The 23,184-nt window shown below is 41.7% G+C and overlaps 2 protein-coding genes across 3 annotated transcripts; one reads left to right on the top strand and one right to left on the bottom strand.

The window, feature by feature from the left end:
* Nucleotides 1-586: 586 nt before the first annotated feature.
* LOC111229999 (transcription cofactor vestigial-like protein 4) lies at nucleotides 587-4,645 on the bottom strand. Its single transcript, XM_022756531.1, has 5 exons — nucleotides 4,490-4,645; nucleotides 2,590-2,713; nucleotides 2,213-2,462; nucleotides 1,523-1,604; nucleotides 587-1,377 (listed from the first exon to the last, which is right to left on the bottom strand). The coding sequence occupies exons 1-5, from the start codon at nucleotides 4,554-4,556 to the stop codon at nucleotides 1,079-1,081; spliced, it is 822 nt and encodes a 273-aa protein (XP_022612252.1). The 5' UTR covers nucleotides 4,557-4,645; the 3' UTR covers nucleotides 587-1,078.
* Nucleotides 4,646-7,661: 3,016 nt separating this feature from the next.
* Nucleotides 7,662-18,614, top strand: syn1 (synapsin I). Of its 2 annotated transcripts, none has more exons than XM_022754661.1 (14): nucleotides 7,662-7,888; nucleotides 8,164-8,646; nucleotides 9,601-9,658; nucleotides 10,837-10,928; nucleotides 11,085-11,241; nucleotides 11,351-11,440; nucleotides 11,996-12,058; nucleotides 12,154-12,296; nucleotides 12,440-12,514; nucleotides 12,605-12,707; nucleotides 12,794-12,943; nucleotides 13,600-13,669; nucleotides 13,803-14,337; nucleotides 15,189-18,614. In XM_022754661.1, the coding sequence occupies exons 2-14, from the start codon at nucleotides 8,303-8,305 to the stop codon at nucleotides 15,322-15,324; spliced, it is 2,016 nt and encodes a 671-aa protein (XP_022610382.1). In that variant the 5' UTR covers nucleotides 7,662-7,888; nucleotides 8,164-8,302; the 3' UTR covers nucleotides 15,325-18,614. The 2 variants fall into 2 exon arrangements, with proteins under 2 accessions (XP_022610382.1, XP_022610391.1); XM_022754670.1 differs by having other exon boundaries at nucleotides 15,227-18,614.
* Nucleotides 18,615-23,184: the final 4,570 nt, after the last annotated feature.

Genomic DNA, 23,184 nt, shown 5'->3' on the forward strand with positions numbered 1-23,184 from the left:
TAGACAAGATAGGACATGCAAATAGGTAACCGAAGCACACGACGGGTTCTCATGCTCAGGCGTATATTAGCCCAACCCTTACTTCCCCGCTTCCCTCCCTCCTATCCCTTGCCAAACAGGATCTGTAGGATCTTACAGAGTCATTTTCTCAGGAGACAGGAATGTCAGAACACAAGGCCTGGTGCCTGCTGGAACATGCACCCTCACATTCCCTCAAACTTACAGGAAAAAGTCCCAAATGTATTGCTCATATATTCATTTCCACTCAGTGTGTGGTAACAGTTTTGTGTAAAATGCTGTGTGTGCGCCGGACGTGTTGCAGACACATACTGACTCACTACTGAAATCAGGTTGTCTGGTGAACCACCCTGTCCAGTTTTTACAAGGTGTACGTGAGGCTGCGACCTTGAAGTTTAAAGGGAGTTTTATTCATTTTGTGACATCCTCAGTTTCATTTTCTGAATAAATTCTGACAAAAATAAGAGTTTTCACTTGTTATCCAAATGTTTTTTTTTGACAGACTTCTCAGATGACACTATAATATGCTTTTACAAATGACACAAACAAAAAATTATTAAAGGATCTTTGAGATTTTTTATTTTTTTGAAAGTCTTTTCAAAAGTTGTTTTGTGTACAGCTCATAAGCATAATGTTACACAGCAGATAGGCTAGTCATTTAGACTATAAGGACCCCAGGTCTATCAGAATATAAATATAATACAGTGAAATTGTGGCACTCAGGCTGCATTGAACAAATGACACAAAATCAAAGAAATGTAAAGGATTACTTGGCTGATTTTTCAATCATCCCACATCACCATCTACAGTATCTCAGGAATTCAGAGGCTATCGACAAGCAGAGGATAAAAATGTAACAAAACAAGGATTCATGCTACATTTGTCTGCATCAATGTGTCTTGAGTTCGGACACGCAGAGGTCCAAAGTGACAGCTCTCCTGCATCTGTTAGCTTGCCCTCTCAACACTAGCACTGGCATTTGCATCGCTCAGCAAGCAGAGCATCACGCAGTGAAATGTCAAACGTCCAGTTTCCTCTCGTATCAGAGGTCATTTCTGCTTTAATTGACGGACCAGCGGCTGCAAGTCGGCGATGAGCTGGTGGACTCTTTGTGGGACTGATTTGGGCTGTGGCTGTGGGTGGGAGAGTGAGTAACGCTTGGACTGCTGGGAGGTGTGGAGGAACAGGAGGAAGACTTGGATTTAATCTGCAGCCACTTGTCTCCCAAAGCCTTGGCAAAGTGGTCATCGACGGACACGCTGATGGAGAGCTGCTGGGAGTGAGCTTTCTGGTAGTTCACCCCGAGGCTCCTCTGGAAGTGCTCTTCAACCACGTGGTCGTAGTTGCATTTGGAAACCACTGGGAAAGAAAGGATGATTGAAAAGCGTCAAACACACACCTCAGTGAGTCAGTACAAGTGAGCGGATATCCAAATTATGATGCATATGTGAAATCTTAGGGAGTGACCGTCTGGCGGATGAGCTCACTCATGAATATGACTGACCTGATGAGTGGCTTCTGTGGACCTCAGATCTGCAGGTGGGGTTTCTTACTGAGGACACGCAAGTGATCACAGAGGGGCGCATCTAAAAAGCAAACAAAAAAAGAGATGGGTTATTAATTAGATCAGAGGAAAAACACAATTCAACACAGAAAACACTTACCCTGCTTTTTCTTTCCTCTTCATCCCACAAAATTTTATTAATATTTTAATATTGCCTAAACCTGCCTGTGCACCTAGTCCCATTACAGGTTAAACAGTGTTCTGTTTGGTTTAGTTTGAAAAAGAAATGATTTCAAAACCGATTAAACTGGTTGGGTTTGCACATAAGAGTCAGATCACTCCCAGTGTGTGTGGCATAAACAGGTCAAAGAGAGAGCAGTCTGTTTGGTCTTGTTGATGGAATTCCTCCCTCCATTGCTCACATTTTCTTCCTCAATCCGGCTGGATTGCATAGCTCGGACAAGCTTAGGCCTGCATGCACTCCACTTGGAAGTGGAATGACTGTGGAGATGCATTCACAGACTACAGATGGGAGATGTACCACTGCTGTGGGTAGCCTGGAGCTACACTGACACTACAAAGGGACATACAGTACTGCCACTATTCAGAAGTTAATGCAACCCAAACGCCCCCGAGCTTTGAGAAAACCACACTCAACATGATGAGGACACGAGCAGCATGGTGAACTACCTGGATTTGAGTGGTGGCGTTGTCTTTGGACTTCTCCTCTGTGTTTTCAGGGTCCTTTCTTGCTTTCTTGATGAGGGCAAGTGGTTCATCCATGACTGGTGTGTAGTACACATGGGTGGGCAGAGGGCTGGTGGGGCTGGGTGTTGGACTCCAGGTGGATGTGGGGCTCTGCGGGCTGTTGAACACAGCTGGTGCTGGTGCTGTTCTCTGGGCCTCCTTACCACTGCTCCTGCTCAGCGCTCGCTCTCGCCTGAAACAGTTGTTCATAAGAAAATGTCACATCTCTCTGACAGAATTTGTATTTCATTGATCACATTTTTTTTAGTAGGCTATTGGAATATTATTATTAGAAGTGCGAGGAAAGCAGTTTCACCAACCTTTCCTCCAGTGTCAGACCTCTGTCATTGCTGCGCTTGCGCTTGACTGGATACACTGTTGGGGCTCTGACCCGGTCATTTGTGATGTGTCTGTATCTGTCTTCACTTCTGAGGTGGGGCTGACCTGATGAACAGAATTAAAGTGCAGAATTATATTAAGATGCTGTCAAAAAATGCAATCATACATTTTGGGCATGGCTTATTCACTAGAACAAATAAATCCAGTAAAAGAATTAAGCCTTTACTGGCACTGATGATTTTACTCCTACCTCCACTTTTACCATTGATAATTGTGTGTGACACTCAGGTGATGAGTAACTGCTTGTTTTGATCCATGACATCAACCTGCATGACTACTATTCGTGGGAAAACTTTTTTTAAATTTTATTGTCACCGTTAATTGTAAACTCCGTTAAGCTGTAGAACTTGATCTACCTGATCAGTGAGGGTTACCAAAGTACGCAGCTGATTCAGTGCTAACGGTAAATGTTGTTTTTCTGCATAATGTTGGCATTCAGCCCTGTCACACACTCTCAAGGGCACAATCAACACGTTTTGTTATCATGGGGTGCCAGAATGGTTACTGAGGACCCTGATATGGGTGGCACCCATTTGTGAAAGGGCCATCCAGCTGCACACACACAGACACACACAGACATTGGATTTTTCCAATTACACAAGTTGAAACACATCAAAGTGAAGCTGGTGATGTCACCGATGTGCTGAATAAGAGGAGTGCACAACTTGTGAGGTTGAACTCACAAAATGATTTGGAGATCACAGTGTTGTTTTTTTTCATATATGCAGGTTTATGTCTCTCACTAACATTTTCAATCAAAGCAACAGGAGTATAACTCAGCCAAACCAGTTGGCGCTCCTGTCTCACATCAACACGCTCACATGTTCAAAACAGTCATGCATACAGTCAAAACACAGAGCATTGTTTGAAAATGTGATGGCAGCATAATTACACCCGGCCCATTGTTTGACAGTATGCTCAGTTAACATTTGAAAGTCCTCACTGATGGGGAGCCCTTTCAACTATATTAAAATCAGTGCTCGAAAAATCACCCACTCACAACGTCTTCCACTTTACTGAACTGAAACAATGGGTGATTAACTGCTCTGAAGTGTAAACCCCCCCCCCCCAAAAAAAAAGATGTTTTGTTCACAGTGTCTTCACGTTGAAACTGCTCGCTCCAATACACATTTTCATTTGGCTAAACACTCCAACACCTGTGAGCTATTCCTTCACGCACTGAGTGCCACTGAGAGGGAGAGAGGGGGCGGGGTGAGGAGGGGGGGGGGGGCAGGTATAACCACACCTATGCTGATTTTCTAATGCCTCGGGCATAGATATTTCTTCCTTATTAGCAGAGGGAATATGTCGCCTGACCTTCTGCTGTGCTGAACTTCAATCAGATTTTTATTGAAAATCCAAGAGAAGCGCAGCACAGTTGTGAGTGACAACAGCATGTATAGAGTCTCAATTCAATCCCAGAATGAATAGACCTTTATTCTAAGTAGATTTCCTGTATGACATATGCTTATGTTTTCTTTATGACAAAAAGCTGAACACATTTTAAAAAGTGTATTTTAAAAGTTGCACATCCTTGTCAGTATCTATCTTCCATCTGACTGTCATCACATCTGACTGTTTCCATTTGAAACTGTATTTACATGAACATCATGCGCAGAACTAAGGTAAATGCCACTTTAACAAACACAGATATTAATAAAGGTTGTGACATCATATAACATCTGAACATGTCAAAATATGACACTGAAATATTTAAGGATGACCACAGGAGAGACTTAATTCCACTGATCAAAGTAAAGCAAGTGTTCACGGTCATCAAGCAACATGCGGCAATAAAAGAGAAGTGATAATAAAGCTTACCTTCTAAAATGTAGACCTTAAAGCCGCTGCTCATCCGAGTAATGTAGTGGAAATTAGCCACAGCCATGGCTCCTTGTCTTTGTCTGAGTGGAGCCAAACACGGAGGAACACCTTGACTGCTGGAGCTTACAGGACACAATGCGCCTCAGTTATAGATTGTATTGGAAAGGTAATGAGATGCTGGGTCTGGGCTCAGCCAGGTTAAGTATCAGGTGAGTGCAGATAGGTGCAGTGGCTTCCCTGTGACTCACTTCCTGCATTCAGATTGGCTGCCGCCGGAGCCAATGGAAAGCCCTCATTCACTCAGTGTTGTTATTGTCCTGCAGGCGGAGTGTGTGCTCACAGATAGGCCTGTCTCAGAGGTAGAAAGTGAAGTTTCAAAATGCGATCCACAGAATTCACACTTTTGTGTCATTCGACATTTTCTTCAGTAGGTGGATATCATGAGGAAAAACAGCTCTTTTGGTCATAAATCAGTTTTTACACACAACCTTTTAGATTCCTCCCTGACCCAGGAGGAAAGTGAAGTGTGCCTTTTTGTTTCCCTCCATGGAGTCAGCACCTGTCCCACTCCCCTCCTTCCCTCCCTCCTTCCCTCCCTCCTAATCTGCAATCTCACCAAACTGCATTTTTTCGAGCGCTTAGCCCACCGGAGCTCCAGTCATTCCACTGACCTGCCCATACACGCACGCAGCTGCACTGTGAGCCTGCCTTGCCAGTAATCCAAAGGCTTTTGTTGATGGCCAGACAAAGACTCCTAAGTCCTGAAAACGCTGCTGCCATGAGAACAATCCCGCCCGAGCACACTGAGGAGTGTGGCCACACGTAGAAAGTCTTTGGAGGCCACTCACTCAGATACTTAATGACATTTCCCCGTTGAAAATATTATTCAGAGTGTAATTAATTTGTTTTTAGACATGTTTTTCACATTAGCACATTGAGAATTAATAAAAAAGGATCACCTGCGCTGCCCTAATGTGATCTGATATATTAGCCTGTTTCAGTCCATCTAATACTGCTGGTGATTATACTGAAGAAGCCTGGTTCAGAAAGAGCTTCACATATAAAGGTCTTGCTGTGAATACATGCATGAATAGAGTTATGTTGGGTTTTTAAGATCAACACTGCCTCCCTAAGCCGTACACTGCAATAGCATGTCATCAAATCCTACATCAAGACACTGTAATGCGTATATGCAGGAGAGAAAAGTGTTTTTTATTATACAGATATATTGAAAAGCATGTTTCCACACTGCCAGATTCCACGCAGTCTTAACATTTTAAAATGTGAAGAATCAGACGCTGAAATGTCAGGAATCTGTGAGTGTCATACCGAGTTTTTCTAGTTTAGTAGCATAAATTGTTTAATAATTGTCTGTCCTTCAAACAGCTAAGAATGCGATTCTCGCTTCTCATTTCATTTCCTATATGTTGACAAAGTTTTCATTTTTCTTCATGCTAGAAAAGTGAGGTGATTGTCATCGCAGAGCACAAATTTGCAGTTTGAATAGCCACAATTTGATTGTGTGCTTTTGAATATCAGTGTATTTTAAAATATATATATATATATTAGTGTAGTACTGGTGTAATACTGGGGTATTCTGTTTCACTAAACAGGAAATAGTACCAACCCCTATCTAAACCAAATGTAAATATAATCTCCAAGTTAATGTAATACTCCCATATACTCCCACCTGTACCGCTGCAGTGGATCTTCACAACAAGTTAAACATGAAGCAAGCAGCTGCTCAAAATGAACATTCAGCTAATAATATCAGTAAGAAAGAAAAGTTTATATAATTCTATTTTTTTAATTAGATGGGGACTGAAACTACCATTAACACTGACAAAACATAACCCATATATTGATTAATATTGATAATCATGTAGTAAATAATGATAATAAATTATTATATAGTTAATGCAAATCAACAAAGAGGGAACTTAAAAACACCCATTGCTGAAATGACCTGGATTGGTCTGAACTTGGAAGGTGTAGAGTTAAATCAATTCATAGATACTGGTAAATAATTAAATATCCTGCATTATAAGTCAAATATCACCAGGTGTCTTGTTATGTATCTAAATCACACTTATTTACTCATGCAGAAAAGGTCATTAAATATCTTATTTTAAGCTCAAATATCCTACACAAATGCTATCAGTGCTAACAAGCAGACATATTGGACCAAATATATTTTCTAAGCTACAGACCTATTTCATCATCAAATAACAGCAGCACTAAAATGGGCTATACATTTTCATTAGTTTCCATTACTTTGTCAGCATACAGTAGGCTATGTATCAGTGGAAGGAGACCTTGTACTTTAAATAGGCTAGTAGCTGTCTCTACCAGGCATTAATGATTCAGATACGCTCTGTTATGTGTATCTGTGTCCATTTTGAACACAGTTCAGTTACCATTGCACGGTGTTGTTTCCAGAGCGGGGCCTGGGACTCCCAGGGGGTCCGTGTTGATGGTGTTGATCTCTGACTCTGGGTATCACCAACAGATGGCGCATCTCTGGTCAGGGCGCTGAGAATCAAAGGTAACACTCTGGCAGTGGCCTGAAGGCCGCTGTTTTATTGGACACAACAGGGCGCAATATCACATCAACACCCATAAGCACCCTGTGGAGTCAACAGCAGGCTCATGTCTGACAGAGAGCGACGCCCCTGTCACCCTGCTCTCATCAGCACCACCCTCAGATCGCAACACGGAGCTGCGTCAAGTCACACAAACACAGAGCGAACAAAACAGGAAGTTTATGTGCATGCCCTTTAATAGCCTAAAGGTACATCACAAAAATGTTTGGTATTTTAACTTTATGTATTTAATAAAAAGCAAATCTAAATATATGTTGATTTCGTGTTCACTGACTGGAACATTAGAAAGTGGACCACTGGCAAATAGCTTTACACAATGCCAAAAGAGAATTACATTTCCTTAATTGGAATTCAATGATGTTACTATAAATGTGTTACGTAAATATCCGCTGCAGCTCATCCTTTGACTCACCCTTATGCTGCAAATTCTGTGTGCTGAGAATAAAAAATAAAATTCAGCAGAATCCTAATTAACATACGTTTATTTTGAAAGCAACATCCGGAAGTCGTGGTCCGCACACTGCCTACCTTGACACTGATCCAGTCTTGCAGGCTCCGTCCTTTCCCTCAGGATGACTGGGAGTGACGCAGGGCGGACGGAAAAAACCGGGGCTTGAGGGAAAGGAAAGGGAGAACAGGCGGTGATGCAGGAAGGACTGTAGCTTCGATTTCACAGGTTCAAGCCCGATGCACGGCCTGCCTGCCTGCACAGAGGACATGAGAGTCACCTATATGCAGGCTTTCCTGTGACAGATAATAAGGAATTATCACCTCAGTTTGGACACACTCGCAGGTAGGTTTCATCATACCTTGTTTGTCATGTTACCACAGTGGGGGGGGGGGGGGGGGGTTGATAGGTTGGTTGAAATATATTATATATATATATATGTCAGAATGAATGATTTGATTGAAGTCAGTCGTGTGGATTAATTTCAGCTTTCATCAGGGGGCTGTGTGATGGTTTCCTTAAGCCAGTTCCTTAAGCTGTACAGTCACGATCTCTTACTACTGTGATCAGATATTGAAAATCTGCTCCTAATTAATAACGCAAGACTTGTTTCTCCTTAGGTAACATTGGTCCCCGTTTCTGCACATGGGGAAGTAGCCTAGTCATTCCATTTTCTTACTGAACACCAAGTTCTAAGTCGCATTCAGTGGGAGGATATTTGGAGCCCTCTCTCCGTCATTTTAACAACATTTCTCCACCATGAACTACCTACGCCGTCGACTCTCGGACAGCAATTTCATGTCCAACCTGCCTAATGGCTACATGACCGATCTCCAACGCCCCGACCCGCCGCAGCAAAGCCCTGCAGTGTCGCCGGGGCCGTCGGAGAGGCGCCAGTCCACCAGCCAGCAGCAGCAGCAGCCGCAGCAGCAGCAGCAGCAGCAGTCGGGAGGTGGAGGCTCTGGGTTCTTCTCGTCCATATCCAATGCTGTCAAACAGACCACCGCCGCTGCGGCTGCGACCTTATCCGAGGCAGCGGACCGGGCAGGCGTCTCCAGCAGTGCCAAGATCCTCCTGGTTATCGATGACCAGCAGACCGACTGGTAAGAGCAGTGCGCAACGCCAGCGCAGGTGCTTCGTCTAGACAGAGATGTGTGCCAGAGCGTGGGTTGCGGTGGCCTAACATCTAGAAGGTCATATGATTCACACAGTGCTGTGAGACACATCACGTGTAACATCTTCGGCTTCTCGCTCAGATCAGAAACACCTTGCAGATGCGTCTGTGCGCTTGTTGTGCCATGGCAAAGGCGCAACACACTGACGACAGAGAAGCCATTTTCATTTGACGATCGGCTATTGCTTGTGGCGAATTCCTCCTGCATTCTGCCATTAAAATGCTTCCAATTGCGCCAAAGCACTGGGTGTGGGCCAATGCCACCACGATGATGCAGGTATTTTCAAATCGAGGGAAAATTTGGCACAAGAAAAACACATAGGCTGCACCACGTTAGTCAAGCCTCTTCACCAGTGCACAATATGCATGCTTATTAGAGCCTTGTGCACAAGGCAAAGGGGGTAAAACACTACACTCCTGTGTCAAAATGACACCCTAGGTGATAATAAACTAAGCACATCTGTGCATCAACACACCAAAAACCCTTCCACCCCTCAGTATATAACAAATAAGGTTTTCTAACTCTGCCACAACAGGCTGTGGTACACATTTATACTTCATAGGCAAGGACCAGTACTTATGTCCTCATGTCCAATTCATATGTGTTTATTCATCAGGTAGATTAAAATAATGTTACAGAGGCTGCTTAAGTCAGTTTCATGCATTGCCAACAGGTAATAACAGCGTTGTGTTCCATTGATGTCGGCTTATTTCATGTATTTGACATCATGTTTTCTATGTGCCAGGATTACACTCAGAATTGGGAAATGCTCTGCAAATGCTGCAGGAAATGGCATCTGTCAATCACAGGAGAAATGTGTAAAAGCAAATTCATGTTTTTTCTGGATGCGAACAACAACTGGATTCCTTGTTCTACATTCAGGGTGAAGGTCTTCAGAGGAAGAAAGATCCACGGTGAATTTGACATCAAGGTTGAACAGGTAGGTTTCACATGTGTAACCTTTTGCTTTGTTCTGTGTCATTGCTCTTCTTTACTCCCTACCAGGAGGACAGGAAATTTATACATATATATATATATATATAAAAAAATCAATCATGAGGAATCCAGCCAAGCTTTTCTGAGCCTTGTGAGCAGACTGTGAAGTTGGAGGGATGTTACATCATTCTTTCATAAGACATTAGTATTTTGTATTTTGTTGTTGGATAAGACTGTCTCTGATCTATTTGTGCCAAGACCAGGTAACATGGTGCATATGGTTTATTCTTACCTGTAGATGAAAGCATTACCATTGGCATTATTACAGGATGAGTTGATTGTATTTATCGCTGGTCATTATTCTCTCTCTAAACAGCTATACATCTTCTGTGGAAATTTACCCCTGCTTGTATAATTCATCCTTTGTCTTCACTTTGATCCTATTTTGGTTTCATATCTTCATTTTCTTGAGGCAGCATCTTGTTTGGTGACTCTTACTAATCTGTCCACGCGCAGTTTAGGTGCACTGATCAACAACTGGCTTGATATTAGCATAAAACGAAAATCATGAACAGCTGAATCATGCAGCACAGTGCAAGCTGTTGCTCGTGTTCACAGAGAGCCCCTTAGAATGACAAATGTAATGTCCCAACTCACTGATGAGTGAGTATTGATAGGGGAGGGGACTGCTGCATTCATTCTCACACTGAAGAGCTCTCTCCTGACGTGTGATTAACAGAAACATATTGTGTTTGACAGATGCCTCCACAGTCACTCTGAGGGATTCAAACCTTTAACTGTAATCTCTTATAAAAAGGTATATGAGCTGTTTGTGTAGCCTAAAAACTGAGCAATAATCGTTTTGGTAATTGTGTGAGTAGTAATGTGTAGAATATTTATTGATACAGTATATGTCTTGCTATTTATACTGCAGTGCACCCAGCACCCTAAGAATACAGCAAATCTTTTTCCCTGTTGACATTTTACTCTCTTCCTGTTTTTTTTTTCTTATACTTTATGTTGCACTGGCGTTGTCATTATTTCCCCTGTGTTCTCTTAACAGGGAGAACTCACTTCAGATAAAGTCTGCTCGCTTATGATTGTACCATGTTCAGCCTGGTTTATGCTGCCCTCCTGCTCTGATGATGATGGTGATTTTTATGGCGTTTTTTGTCCTTTTAGGCAGAATTTTCTGAAATCAACCTGGTGGCAAACGCCACAGGCTCCTACAATGTGGACCTTGACGCGATCAGGAATGGACATAAGGTTACTAAGTAAGTACTCTGTAAAATATCCCAAGAGTTTGCATCATCTGCAGTTGCTGCATGTGAGATACAAGTTGGATTTATGTTGAAATCTTTTTCATTAATAACCAAACAGTTTGTCTTGTACAGTGTGGTTAAATATTTTGCTGATGTCCTCTGTTCCAGAACCTTTAAGCCAGACTTTGTGCTGATCAGACAACATGCCTTCAGCATGGACAAGAATGGAGACCACCGCAACTTAGTGATTGGACTGCAGTATGCTGGACTGCCAAGTGTTAACTCTTTGCACTCTGTCTACAATTTCTGTGACAAACCATGGGTGGTAAGTAGCCTATTATTTAATCAATAAGGGAATTTGAAACCATATCGCATATTGAGTTCAGCTGCGTAGACATATAAAGCTGCATCTTAAACATTTGTCTCCCTTTCAGTTTGCTCAGATGTCTAGACTCTACAAGCAACTGGGCCCGGAGGAGTTCCCACTGATTGAGCAGGTTTACTATCCAAACCACAAGGAGATGGTGAGTTCTGAGCCATCTGCTCTCATCCTCTATCTCCTCCCCCCTCACCACTTGCCCTGGTGGGTATTTCTTTATGGTAAACAACCCTTAAAGACATACACACACATACAAATACACATACACACACATGCAGACAGGTCATCCTTCTGCATGGGTCACATGTTAGGAGGGTAATCCACTTTCATGTCAATAGTCCATCTCATGTAGCAGCTGAGACCAATCTAATTTTCAGGGGAGTGTCTTGTTGTTTTTGTTCCCAGTAGAGGCCGAGTTTATGATAATTTTTGTGCCAAGTCGGTGTCAGTACAGTTAAACTGAGTCTGTTGCTGCAGAGCAGTCATCTCCACCCCTGCAGTCACAGCCTGACAGTACTGGGCTGGTTTTCAAGTCATCCATATGAATCAGAACTTCCTGCAGAAACAGAGAAGGAGTGCTACTGTCTGTGTCATTTCTTCTTGATTGAAATGGTTTGAAAATGGGTGTTTTTGTCATTAGGGTGCCATGTAGAAGTCCATTTATCTGAAATCTGAGTATGTGATGATGCTCTTGTTACAGATTACCTCCCCTCGGTTCCCTGTAGTGATAAAGATGGGCCATGCTCACTCAGGAATGGGAAAGGTAGTGCTGGAATGCTCAAATATTTACTCATTTCAACATGAATGCCACATTTTTGGGGACAAATATATGTCATTGTATTTATATCTCGACTCCAGGTGAAAGTGGACAATCAATATGATTTTCAAGATATTGCCAGTGTTGTGGCACTGACCAAGACTTACGCCACATCTGAGCCTTTTATTGATGCAAAATATGATGTCCGCATCCAGAAGATTGGTAACAATTACAAAGCTTACATGTGAGTGAAATAAGTGTTCTACACACATTTTATTACAGCGAATGAGATTACAAAAACCTCTACCAAACAGCCAACACACTGGCATGTTATGGCAGATGGAAATTGCAGAACATGTAACGTACATTTTTTGCTCTAATGAACAGGAGAACGTCAATTTCTGGCAACTGGAAAACCAACACTGGCTCATCTATGCTTGAGCAGGTCGCCATGTCAGACAAGTAAGAGCACATAAATGCAGATGAGAAGAAATTGTAAATAATATAATGTCTGGCTGCACTATTAAAGCAGTGTTTGACACGCTTTTGCAGGTACAGAATGTGGGTGGACTCTTGTGCTGACATCTTTGGAGGGCTGGATATCTGTGCTGTGGAGGCTCTACATGGCAAAGATGGCAAGGACTACATAATAGAGGTACTAGAAGGCAGTATGAGGATATCAAGGGAACATTTTTCTGTGATCGTAAGGAATATACATTAAATCCATCATTTTTTTTTTAGGTTGATGACTGTTCGATGCCACTGATTGGAGACCAGCAGGACGAGGATCGTGTACAGATTGCAGAACTGGTGATCTCTAAGATGAACCAGACTGTTCCACGCACTTCAAGCTCTTCCATAGTCCGTGCCGCATCAGGACAGCCAGCACAGGTGCTCAAACCACAGATGCTCTATACTTGCTCCTGTAATTTTGCACCTTTTTTTTAATCTCCCCTCATATTTATTAGTAATATGTGTCGAGTTAGGTCTGGTTTTATTTAGAGTGCACAGTCACACACATGGTCTCCCAGAATATCTTCCTTTAAAAGAGGACATGGTATCTATCCATGCAAGGCTTTGAATCGCAAAGCAAGGCCTTTTCAGTCAGCTGTTTGTCTGATGAGTGTAGAATTTGTGTTATGTGGTTGACTTTTGAACCGTCCACTGGTGGAACCATTGTGAAAGACAGCATTGTAAAGACAATGGTAATGTTACAAAAATTGGAAAGTAAATGCTATTGATTCAAAGGATGGAAACAAGTCCAAAGTAACAGCAATATTTTCAGCACTCTGACTCTGTGAAATCGTAGCCATCAAAATTTAGGATAATGTCTGAAAATAGATGTGTATGTCTGACGGTACCAGTACTTAGCATCTCAGTCTAATAGTATTATCTTATCTTTTAGGCTTTTTGGATGCCTTGTGGCAGAAGATATTAAGCCAAAAGATTTTAACATTTACTCTCTGAATATGTTTTTCTATCATTTTTTCCTTTCTGGTAAGATAAATACTTACGTTCTGCCCTTTTTACTCCTGTGTGTTTTATAGAAAGCAATGTCTCCTCAGCCTGTCTCTCAGCCAAAAGTACCACAGGCTCAACAGCGCCCCTCACCTCAAGGCAAGAACTTCACTGTTTTACAATAACAAAAGACTAAAATATTAAATATTTTTGTTTAGAAATATTTTTCTTTATTTTCAAGTTCAGGCAAGGCTATTTGGAAAGTGTCTGAATCTGATTCTGCTTGCGTTAGGTGGTCCTCAGCAAAGTCCCCCATCTCAGCAACGTCCGCAGCCTCAAGGCCAACCTCCTGCACAGGCTCAGCAGTCTGCTCCCAGCCCTGCTACAGCCGACCCCAGTGCCCAGGCTAAGGCTAGCCAAGGACCTGCAGCCCAGCCAAGACCACCAGGTCAGGGAGCTCCTCCAGGCCAGAGACCTCCTTCTGGTCAGGGCTCTCCTCAGCGAGGTTCCCCTCAAGCTCAGAGGCAATCGTCTGTCTCCCAGCAGCAAAAAACATCTGCAGGAGGCCCTGGCCAGAAACCTCCAGGGGGCCAACCCCAGCAACAGAGGCCTACCCAGCCCCCTAGACAGCAGTCACAGGGGGGGCCACAGCAACAGAGGCCTCCTGGCCAGCAAGGTCGTCCTGGAGCGCCCACCACCCAGCAGCCCCGACCTGTTGCTCAGGGCCAGGGGGGCCCAGGAGGACGACCCCCACTGCAGCAAAAGCCTCAGCCCCCACAGAAGCCCAGTCAGGACAACACGGCTATGGGCGGCTCTCCACAACTAAAGTAAGTAGCTCTGTATGATAAATGACTTGGAATCAGTTTCCTCTCATTTTTCATAAAGTGAACCTCACAGCTGACCTGAACCGAAGGTGCTCTCTTACTTTTTGCCTGCATTGAGTTATGCATGACACATGGGAAATCAGTTCATTCTCTCTATTGACAAATGATCCACCTGAATGTGCATGATGTATTGATTCTTACATTTTTTCAGTCCTGCAGCAGCAGTTTCTCTGGACTGACTGTGATACATTAGAACAATAACAAGCAGAAGCTGGCTTGTAGTTGTTCATAAACATAATGAATCTAGCACATCTGCCACAATCCATGTTCTGGGACACAAGTGACATTATGTACAAATGACAGTATGTCATTTATTGGGGTGTATATAATCCAAAATAAGCAGAGGGATAATGCAAGACTATACAGATTTGTGTTGTACTTTATAAATCATCTGTTTGATTGCTTCTATCTTAGTGATCAATACGTTCCCCAGTTGATGGTTTTGGTTAAATGGATGGATAAATGACACATAATCCTGATCAGATTATATTAATGAGATTACATTTTATGCTCATAAAACAAGTTTCATCAATCAGTGATAAAAAACAAAACATGCACCACTTTGCATCCAGAAAAGTCATTCACTATTCATATCATATCAAAGCCAACTTGAAATGATAAGGTAATACTGAATGACCGTAGACAAGGAATGCGCTTTTATCATCTTTTACCGAGCCTTTTCTCTCCTGTCTCTCGCTCTGTCATGCCATGTCCAGTCTATTCATTCCATAGGTTTGCTGCATGACTTTAATAGCCTTTCCTTCTCCTCTATTGCCATTTTCCTCTCTTTATAGCAAGTCCCAGTCTCTTACCAATACCTTCAACATTCCAGAAACCCCAGCGCCACGAGCCAGCCTTAGCCAGGATGAGGTGAAGGCAGAAACCATACGCAATCTACGCAAATCTTTTGCCAGTCTCTTCTCAGACTGAGACGGCATAAGACCCTCCCACACCTCCTCCTACTGACAGAAAGCTGGACAGGCAAACTGAAGGACAGTTCCTTCTTCCCCCAACGAACAAGGACCAACAGGATGCCGTCTCCAATTCATGTACATTGACCCTGATGTGAAAATGTACACACCTGACACCCACTGCCTAAATAGTTAAAATCTTTTCAAATGAACACATAGTAGAATACACAGTAAATTTAGGCTCTAATGTCTGAAACATTCCTTGCCTCGCCTTGAGCTTAAGTAAGTCACCTACTCATCGTGTCACACAAACTGAGTGCACATGCCTGCTCACACACACACACACACACACAAACGCACACACACAAACACATACACACAAACACATGCACACACACAAAAGCCTGTATATGCATGAGCACACACACGAAAATAAGAAACAAAACAACACAATACTGCTCCCACTTGTTTGTTGGTGCCGTAAAGTCAATGTGAGCTTTATGTTCAAATTTCGGTTGGCTTGCCAACCAACCAAATGAATTAAGGGACTGTACGGAAATTATTAGGGTGGGGAGGGGTGCTGAATCTTATATTTCATGTTGTAAAAAAGCAAGGCCCTCCCCAGTTTCATTCAATAACTCAAATAATATATTTATAACAAATAGAATAAAATAGTGAAAAAATAGCCACTCTCTATTTTTGAATAAAGACCTGATAAATAAACTGTTTATAGCCACAAAATGGAACAAGCTACAACAATGTGCTGAAGGGCTTCTGCACTGCAATATTTTCCCCCACCCGACCAAATCTGCTGCATACAGTTAAATGCACTTCCATGGCACATATGATAACCATCTTTTTGATGTAACTATACAACTCCTTTTTGTATAAATAATCATACAAATATAAAATACGTAATAAAATGGTAATATGGAGTCATAAAACCATCCTCTGCTCTTCCAAAAAAAGTTAGACTACCTTCCCTTTGGCAAAAATAAAAATGACAATACCCTCCCCCTTTTCTGACGTTCTCCACCCCTAATAGTTTTTGTACAGTCCCTAACTCAGCACAGCTGCACACATAGGCTGTCCAGTGTTAGCTAATGCTAGATCTGTACGAGCTGTTGACCGCTCATGGTGATGTCTTAGCTGCATGTCAACAGGAGGCAGTGGTTGCATTTTCCTTCCCCTGACATTGGTGCTTGTAACTGTGTCGTCACATGTAGTTGAATTAGTTCGTAAAGTAGCCTAGTAGGTGTTGTGCGTATGTTGTTGCTGCCACTTCTTCCTGTGTTTTTTTTTTAATTTATTTATTTTTTTCGCACAAGAACAAAAGCCCAAAAGCTCTCCACCTTCAAAGCATGCCTTACACAGACAAGAACGTCAGATCAAATGGAGCTGTCTCAGGGATGTCCAATTGATTGTGACACTTGTGTGTGGGTGAGGGTCTTCCATTGCAGTTTTTATTGTGGTTGTTTACCAATAATGAAGGAAAAGCATGCATCTTAATGAGGTAGAATGTTTTTATTATTTCGAATGCATTTGCACACAGAGTATACTGCAACATTATACTTGAATACAGTGACACAGACTGATGTATGAAGTCTATATTTTCAGGTTTAGTCATCTGCCACTCGACAAAGCAACAACTCACTGTTCCCACTCTGGGTTGCTGTCGTGTCTGTGGCCGGTGCGGTATAGTAGGATACAGCATAGGCAGGGTTGGCAACTGTTCAGGTACATTTAATGAAAAATTAGATTATTTACAGTTTCATTTCATATTCCCTAATTAGAAAAAACCTATGACTGCAATCCAACCATTGAATTTAGTGAATGCTCAGTACATTAGTGGATTACTTCAGTTTGATTTTAGGGTTTAACAGTTAGTCAGTGCGTTGCGATGTTGCACTCAAGTAACTCCCACCCTGAATTGGTGCAGCAGAGTTTCTGCTTCCATTAATACCCCTCTGTTCTCATCGGCTTCATTGTCTGAGGCCATACTCCAAAGCATATACAGCCAAGGAATGTTACATATTTGCAGTTCATCTCTATACAGAAAAATAATGTAAAGGTGTAGGAATGTCAACTATGGGATACACCTCTGCAGCAGATTTAGCACTTCCTGTCATCCCTTCTTCGCACTGACAACGCTTTTCTTTTGATCCCTACTCTGAAGATTTTTATCACCAGGCACTGAAAATGTCTTCCAGAAGGAATGATTTCCATTCGAATGTCAATGTAGTATGGCAATATCAAGCTTTTTAGAGAAGACCCAATAGCCAAAAGAATAGAGGAGTCCTGGTTCCCCTGCAGATTGTCCACGCTGCCTGTGTTTATCAGCCTATTTGTGTAGCCACAGTGACCCCTTGTGCTCAATGGTGCATAAATGTGTGAATGTTGTTCTGTAACTGGTGAAACCAAATAGATGTGTTGTACAGAGCTCTGAGTGATGCAGATTGTGACCTTTATCCCCTGCTGCTATTTGTGCTTGTTGATATGTGTCTCTAAAGTTTTTAGCATTTATTTTGAAAATCTGTGCACTTTGATTTCAATTACCTTGTACATGCTTCTATGAGGCAAGACTATGTGGGACTCGTAAGTTTATGCATTAGTGGTTTAGGGCTTTATTTTGAAATTTTACTGCGACTCAGTGTCAGTACATGATTGTCAGAGTTGTCGTGGCACAGCCTACTGCCAGGAGAATCATTAAGAGCAGCCTTGTGTAATTGTTACACTGAGTGTGCAATTTATGAAAATGAGCCATTATAACTAGCATGGATGGTTAACTTTGAAAAATGTCATTCTGTCACTCAGAGGCATCTTGGCCATATTGAGACATACTATTTGCCGTGGCACCTCCTGAGACTGACAAGATGAGCTGTGACAGCCATGCAGAGGAGTAGTTTATTGTATTTATGTTTTTGATATTCACAGATGTTTTCTTTTCAAACGTTTACATTATTTATGGTGGAAATATTTGACTGTGAATGTAATTTTCGTTTTGTTACAGCTAGTTTTATTGTTTTCTAAATGCATTGTATAATCATTGTGAAAAGATGAAATCCTTACAAATTTGAACTGATTGTCAGTCGATGCCTGCCAGAGTTAAAAATCATAAATGTAAGTGCAAAAATCAAAAAGATGAGGTTTTTGTTAATCAAAAAAGATACTGCATAATGTAAATCATGGTGGATTATTGAATTAAATGTAAAAAAAAATATTTGATGTTATATGCAATGTAGCTATATTATGTGAAAATAAGTATGTTCTTAAAACATGCATATGTCTAATAAAGTCTATCAACAATGACTGTTTTAGTTGTTACTGTTGACACAATATTGAACAGTAACACAGTGTTTTGGTTTCAAGTCTGACCTTATCACACCTGCACATTTAACATATTTCTCCTCTGTTTTTTTTTCTCCATGTTGAAAGTCTAAAGATAGAATCCATCCACATCAAAAAACTGAAAACATTTCTCTGGCCTCAAAGTGACCCATGTGAAACAGGTACGATTTGTAGTATTAAGTTGTGCTTGTAGTGCCTGTATCTCTGTGACTGTTTTATGATTAGGTAATTGTTCTTTAGGAATGTGAATGTTGAATAAAATATCTAAAATGTGAAGTTAGGAAAGAGCTGAAAAAATGTTTTTCAGACTCTTTCCATTTCCGTTTAAACTTTTTTTTTTTTTAAACGACAGAACACGTTATAAATTGACTGAATGCATGTTGCACATTTGTTTTGCACAGTAGTTGCAATAGCAAGCATATGAATGTGACCACAAGGTGGTGTGGGCCTGCAGTCTGACTACTGTAGCCTCCAGTTCTGCACAAGATTAACCAGGGTTATATAATTCATTTCACACCGGTGAAATGAGCACACCATTAAATTTCTCTGTGTGTTTGATCAGAACTATTTCATTACTCTACACATCAATCTCGGAAATGCTTTTGTCCCAAGAGGATTACAATATGTGCATCGACATTTGATAAGAACCAGGGCTATTTATTATAAAAAATTGGAAGTGCATCCCTGTCAAACAAACTAGCAAACTAGCAGTGCTTAAGATTTATTTTTGATTAATTTTCTTTGTATAAATGAGAGGTAAGAAACTGATGACTATTCAGTCGTTGTTACATTTTAATAGCTGATATGTTGGTAATGCTGCAGAGTTTTATAGGAGTTTTTTCTCCTACTGTGTTATGAAAAGCAGAGGTCTCATTTTCATTGTCTTCTGAGACTTAAATCTTAATTACACAATTCTGAGTCACAGAAAACACAAATACCAATGTGTGCATAATCCTATTAAACAAAACCGATCTGGGACATATGAACAAATGGCTCCCTGAACACCGCTCATCATAGTTTAGCCTATCTTTTCTTCTGAGAATAATGACCTAATTCAGGGTGTTTGAAGGAAAACACATGTATTATGTTCCAGTATCTTTTGGACTATCATTAGGGCTGCAAATCTGAATGCAGCAGCTGCAGCTGAGAGAGAAAGAGAGAGGCCAATAGTCTTATGCACCCCCAGTCAAAAGAATGTCTGTGTTTCTTTTCCTTGTTCTGTACAAATCAATGACTGCATCTCAAGCTGAAAAAAATACATTAAAATTGAGATATTTTACATTCCCCCCATCCAAGTATAAAGTGACTTGTTCTGTCTAAATATTTTGGCTGGTAGGTTTAATGCAGTGTGGAAGAAGGTTCAGTTTTAATCACCAAACGAATCAATTTCTTTTTCCCTTGAAAGTTTTCATTGCAGACAAAAGTGTCTGGAGTGCAAAATCCAATTTGCAGGCAGGATGTTATATAGCGACTCATGAAAGGTCAGTGTGTTTTTTTTTTTTTTTTTAAAGCTCTGTCTGCTTGCTTGCATTTCTTATCTGGCTGCCCGGCGGGCCGTACTGTTCTCTCCTAACAAATCTGGGTTTGGTTAGCAGTTAAGATGTTCATCCAATCAGGAAAGATATGATTTCATGTTGAACGTGTTCTGGCAGATCATGACATTCTACTTTTTTTTTGTCATGTAATATTTGTAAATCATTACCATTCACACATAGTACTTCACATGTTGAGGCTACGCTAGCAAAAGATAGAAGACAACAGGCCTCTATCTGTTATTGGACAGAGGTTATCACTGTCTGGCAAACTAAGCCCGTCCATTCACAAGAAAACAACACATACTGTGATCTTCTCCCACCACACAGTCATACACTTACGATGCTGTGTAATCATTCTGATACAACTTTCATGACTTTGCAGGTCACAAATAAAGGATTCAAGGGTATTGCCAGCAATAGTCATCACTCTGTTACGGACAGGGAGAAGACAAAAGGGGAGGGGCACTCACGACTTCTTCTCTGAGCCAGGATATTTCTAGAGCTGACCCATTTAAACAGCCTGGAGAATGTGCGAGCACAGGTGCATCTGGATGGCTGCTAATGCCAACCAGAATGCGTAATTATATACATTACGATGCTATTAAATCGCAAATTGAAGCGAGTGTCAAAACTGATTTCTCACATGTAATTTGATGGGGTGGGGTGGGGTGTGCAAACTACACAGGATTTGAATGGGAGAAATTCCTGGCATGGCCAGTGCTTAAACAGAATACATATAAGCAAGGGTTCTCAATTATTCTCATTCTTTTATAAAGGAAAAAAGAAAAGCTAATGTTAGTCCACAATTCAGTTGTTTCATTCAGCAATCAGACCACTCTTTGAATGGGAAACAGTGGCTGTTAACAGCTATTATACATGGCCTACAGCCTTGCACAATTAGTGCAACTCTGTACTGCTTTGCATTGTGCTGCTGTGGGATGGAGGGTGAATGATATCCATATTTAGAAGGACCTCATTGATTCTTCCTAAGCGAGGCACAAAAGATTTGTTGTCTGTCCAGTCTTGAATAGCGAGACCTTGATGACAGCCCTGCTTTATAAAACCTCCTGCTGGCCTCAATCACTGTTTGAAAATCTGATGAAACTCAGAGCGAGGGCAGCGTTCTCAAAATGTAATATTACAACATTCTGCCTCTATGTTGTTACATAACAATATGATGGTGACAACGCACAGCCACAAATAATTCACACCATCCGAAAGGAACTGCACCCACCGAGGGGGCACGTCTTTTTCGTTCCAAATGTGTTTCCCCTTTAATAAACTTGCACACATGACTGAGTGATTCTTTAGCCAAAATGGCAGATGATGAAGGATGAGAGAGAGGAGTATGTAGTAAAGATTTAATTAAGCCTCACCATGGGATGTCTTACTGTGACTCCAGAGACCAGGACAGAGGAGTTTGTGTTTGCTCAGTGCAGCTGTGAATAATATCTACACTATTCTTACTTTGACCTACATGCGCTACATGAGAGGAGGATCTGAGAATATGCCCACATGAGTGCAGGTCTTACATCCTTTTCTTATTTTCACTGTGAAGCTGCCAGAGGGGGGGCGGGCAGGGGGTCTCCTTATGTTGAACCTTATGTTAGCTTTAAATTGTCAATCTCTGCTGGAGATAATCTGGGACAGGATAGACATCTGTGCTGTGTGTCTCTGCTGAACGTACAGTCGATATGAGGCTGCACGGCTGAATCCCTCCCGCGGTGCATTTTGCAGATTGTTGTAGCTTTACGAGCAATTTTCACCTCCCTCCGTCTTATCCTGGTGACGTAGATATTCATGGTCTCCATGGACGACTCCCATCAGCACTTTCCTTCATTCCCTTTGAAATCGAATCAGTCTCTTTTGCTCCTACTCACTGTGGGTTGCCATGGATACTGCTCCCAAATAGTTTGGCTTGCACATGAATTTGTTTATGAGTGTGACTTGGAGTGGATTGGAATGTTCTTTTTTTGTGCAGCCAAAGTAAACATTATTTGCTAATTGAGCATGAGATTTTTTTTTTTTTATCAAATGGTTTTTCTATTCTATTCTATTCTATTCTACTCTATTCTATTCTTCCAGATGAAATATGCAGAGCACTTCAAGTGATCATGAAATCTCTTCTACTTTTACAGCATGCAGTATCAGCTACCTGAGGACACTAACCCTGGTTTACTTGGGGAAAAGCCTAACAATCTGCTGAATATAATCTAGTCTGATCCACCAGGGATCAAAACTACGCCAACGTGGATTTTTTGGTTCCCTGTTGAGCCAAAAAAGCATCCAAACACTTCACTTGGCTGCTTTTAAATCCTCACAAGAAAACACGTGGCCTGAGTGAGTGGTGCGCGCCCTATATGAACCGCCACAACTGTAAATTATGTCTGGGGCAAGAAAGTTGGACGGAGAGGATTGAGTGGTTTAATTTGTTGAGGACTTAATCAGGGTTCAGTTGGAATTAAGGAAAGACTGGGTGCATCTCCTGCTGAGTTCCTCACATTCACCACTGCTGCAGTTCACTTTCCTTGAGGCCGGTGAATATGAGAATCTGCATATTTCATACAGGGCACGAAAAGGTTCTGTAAGATCTCAGGGAACCACCCACGTTCAGACACATGTCTATCTAAGAGGTCTAATTCTGGCTGTATGAAATATTAACCACTGCAGGGACCGTAGAAAACATCCCCAGCTTCCTCAGGGATTTCCTTTTGACACAGTCCAGCTGAAATGTGTTTAATGTGTTTTCCGTGTTTCCTCTGACACAACATTACAGTCCAAAATAAGCGAGAGTGAGACTTGCTTTGTATTAGCCTGCCACATTGGCTATTTTTGGGCTGGACTTTGTAAGTAACGGGGGTTTAGCTTTGAGTGTGCATCCCCACATCTCTTATGTAATTCCCTCCAAAGGGAACGCAGAAATCAGAAAGAAAGTTTGTAGACTTAATCTCACACAGAGTCAATTGGAGACAGCTGGACAACTGAAGGTTGTTTAG

The sequence above is a fragment of the Seriola dumerili genome, unplaced genomic scaffold, assembly GCF_002260705.1.
Source record: "Seriola dumerili isolate Sdu_G_001 unplaced genomic scaffold, Sdu_1.0 BDQW01000017.1, whole genome shotgun sequence".
In the NCBI taxonomy this organism is placed as follows: domain Eukaryota; kingdom Metazoa; phylum Chordata; class Actinopteri; order Carangiformes; family Carangidae; genus Seriola; species Seriola dumerili.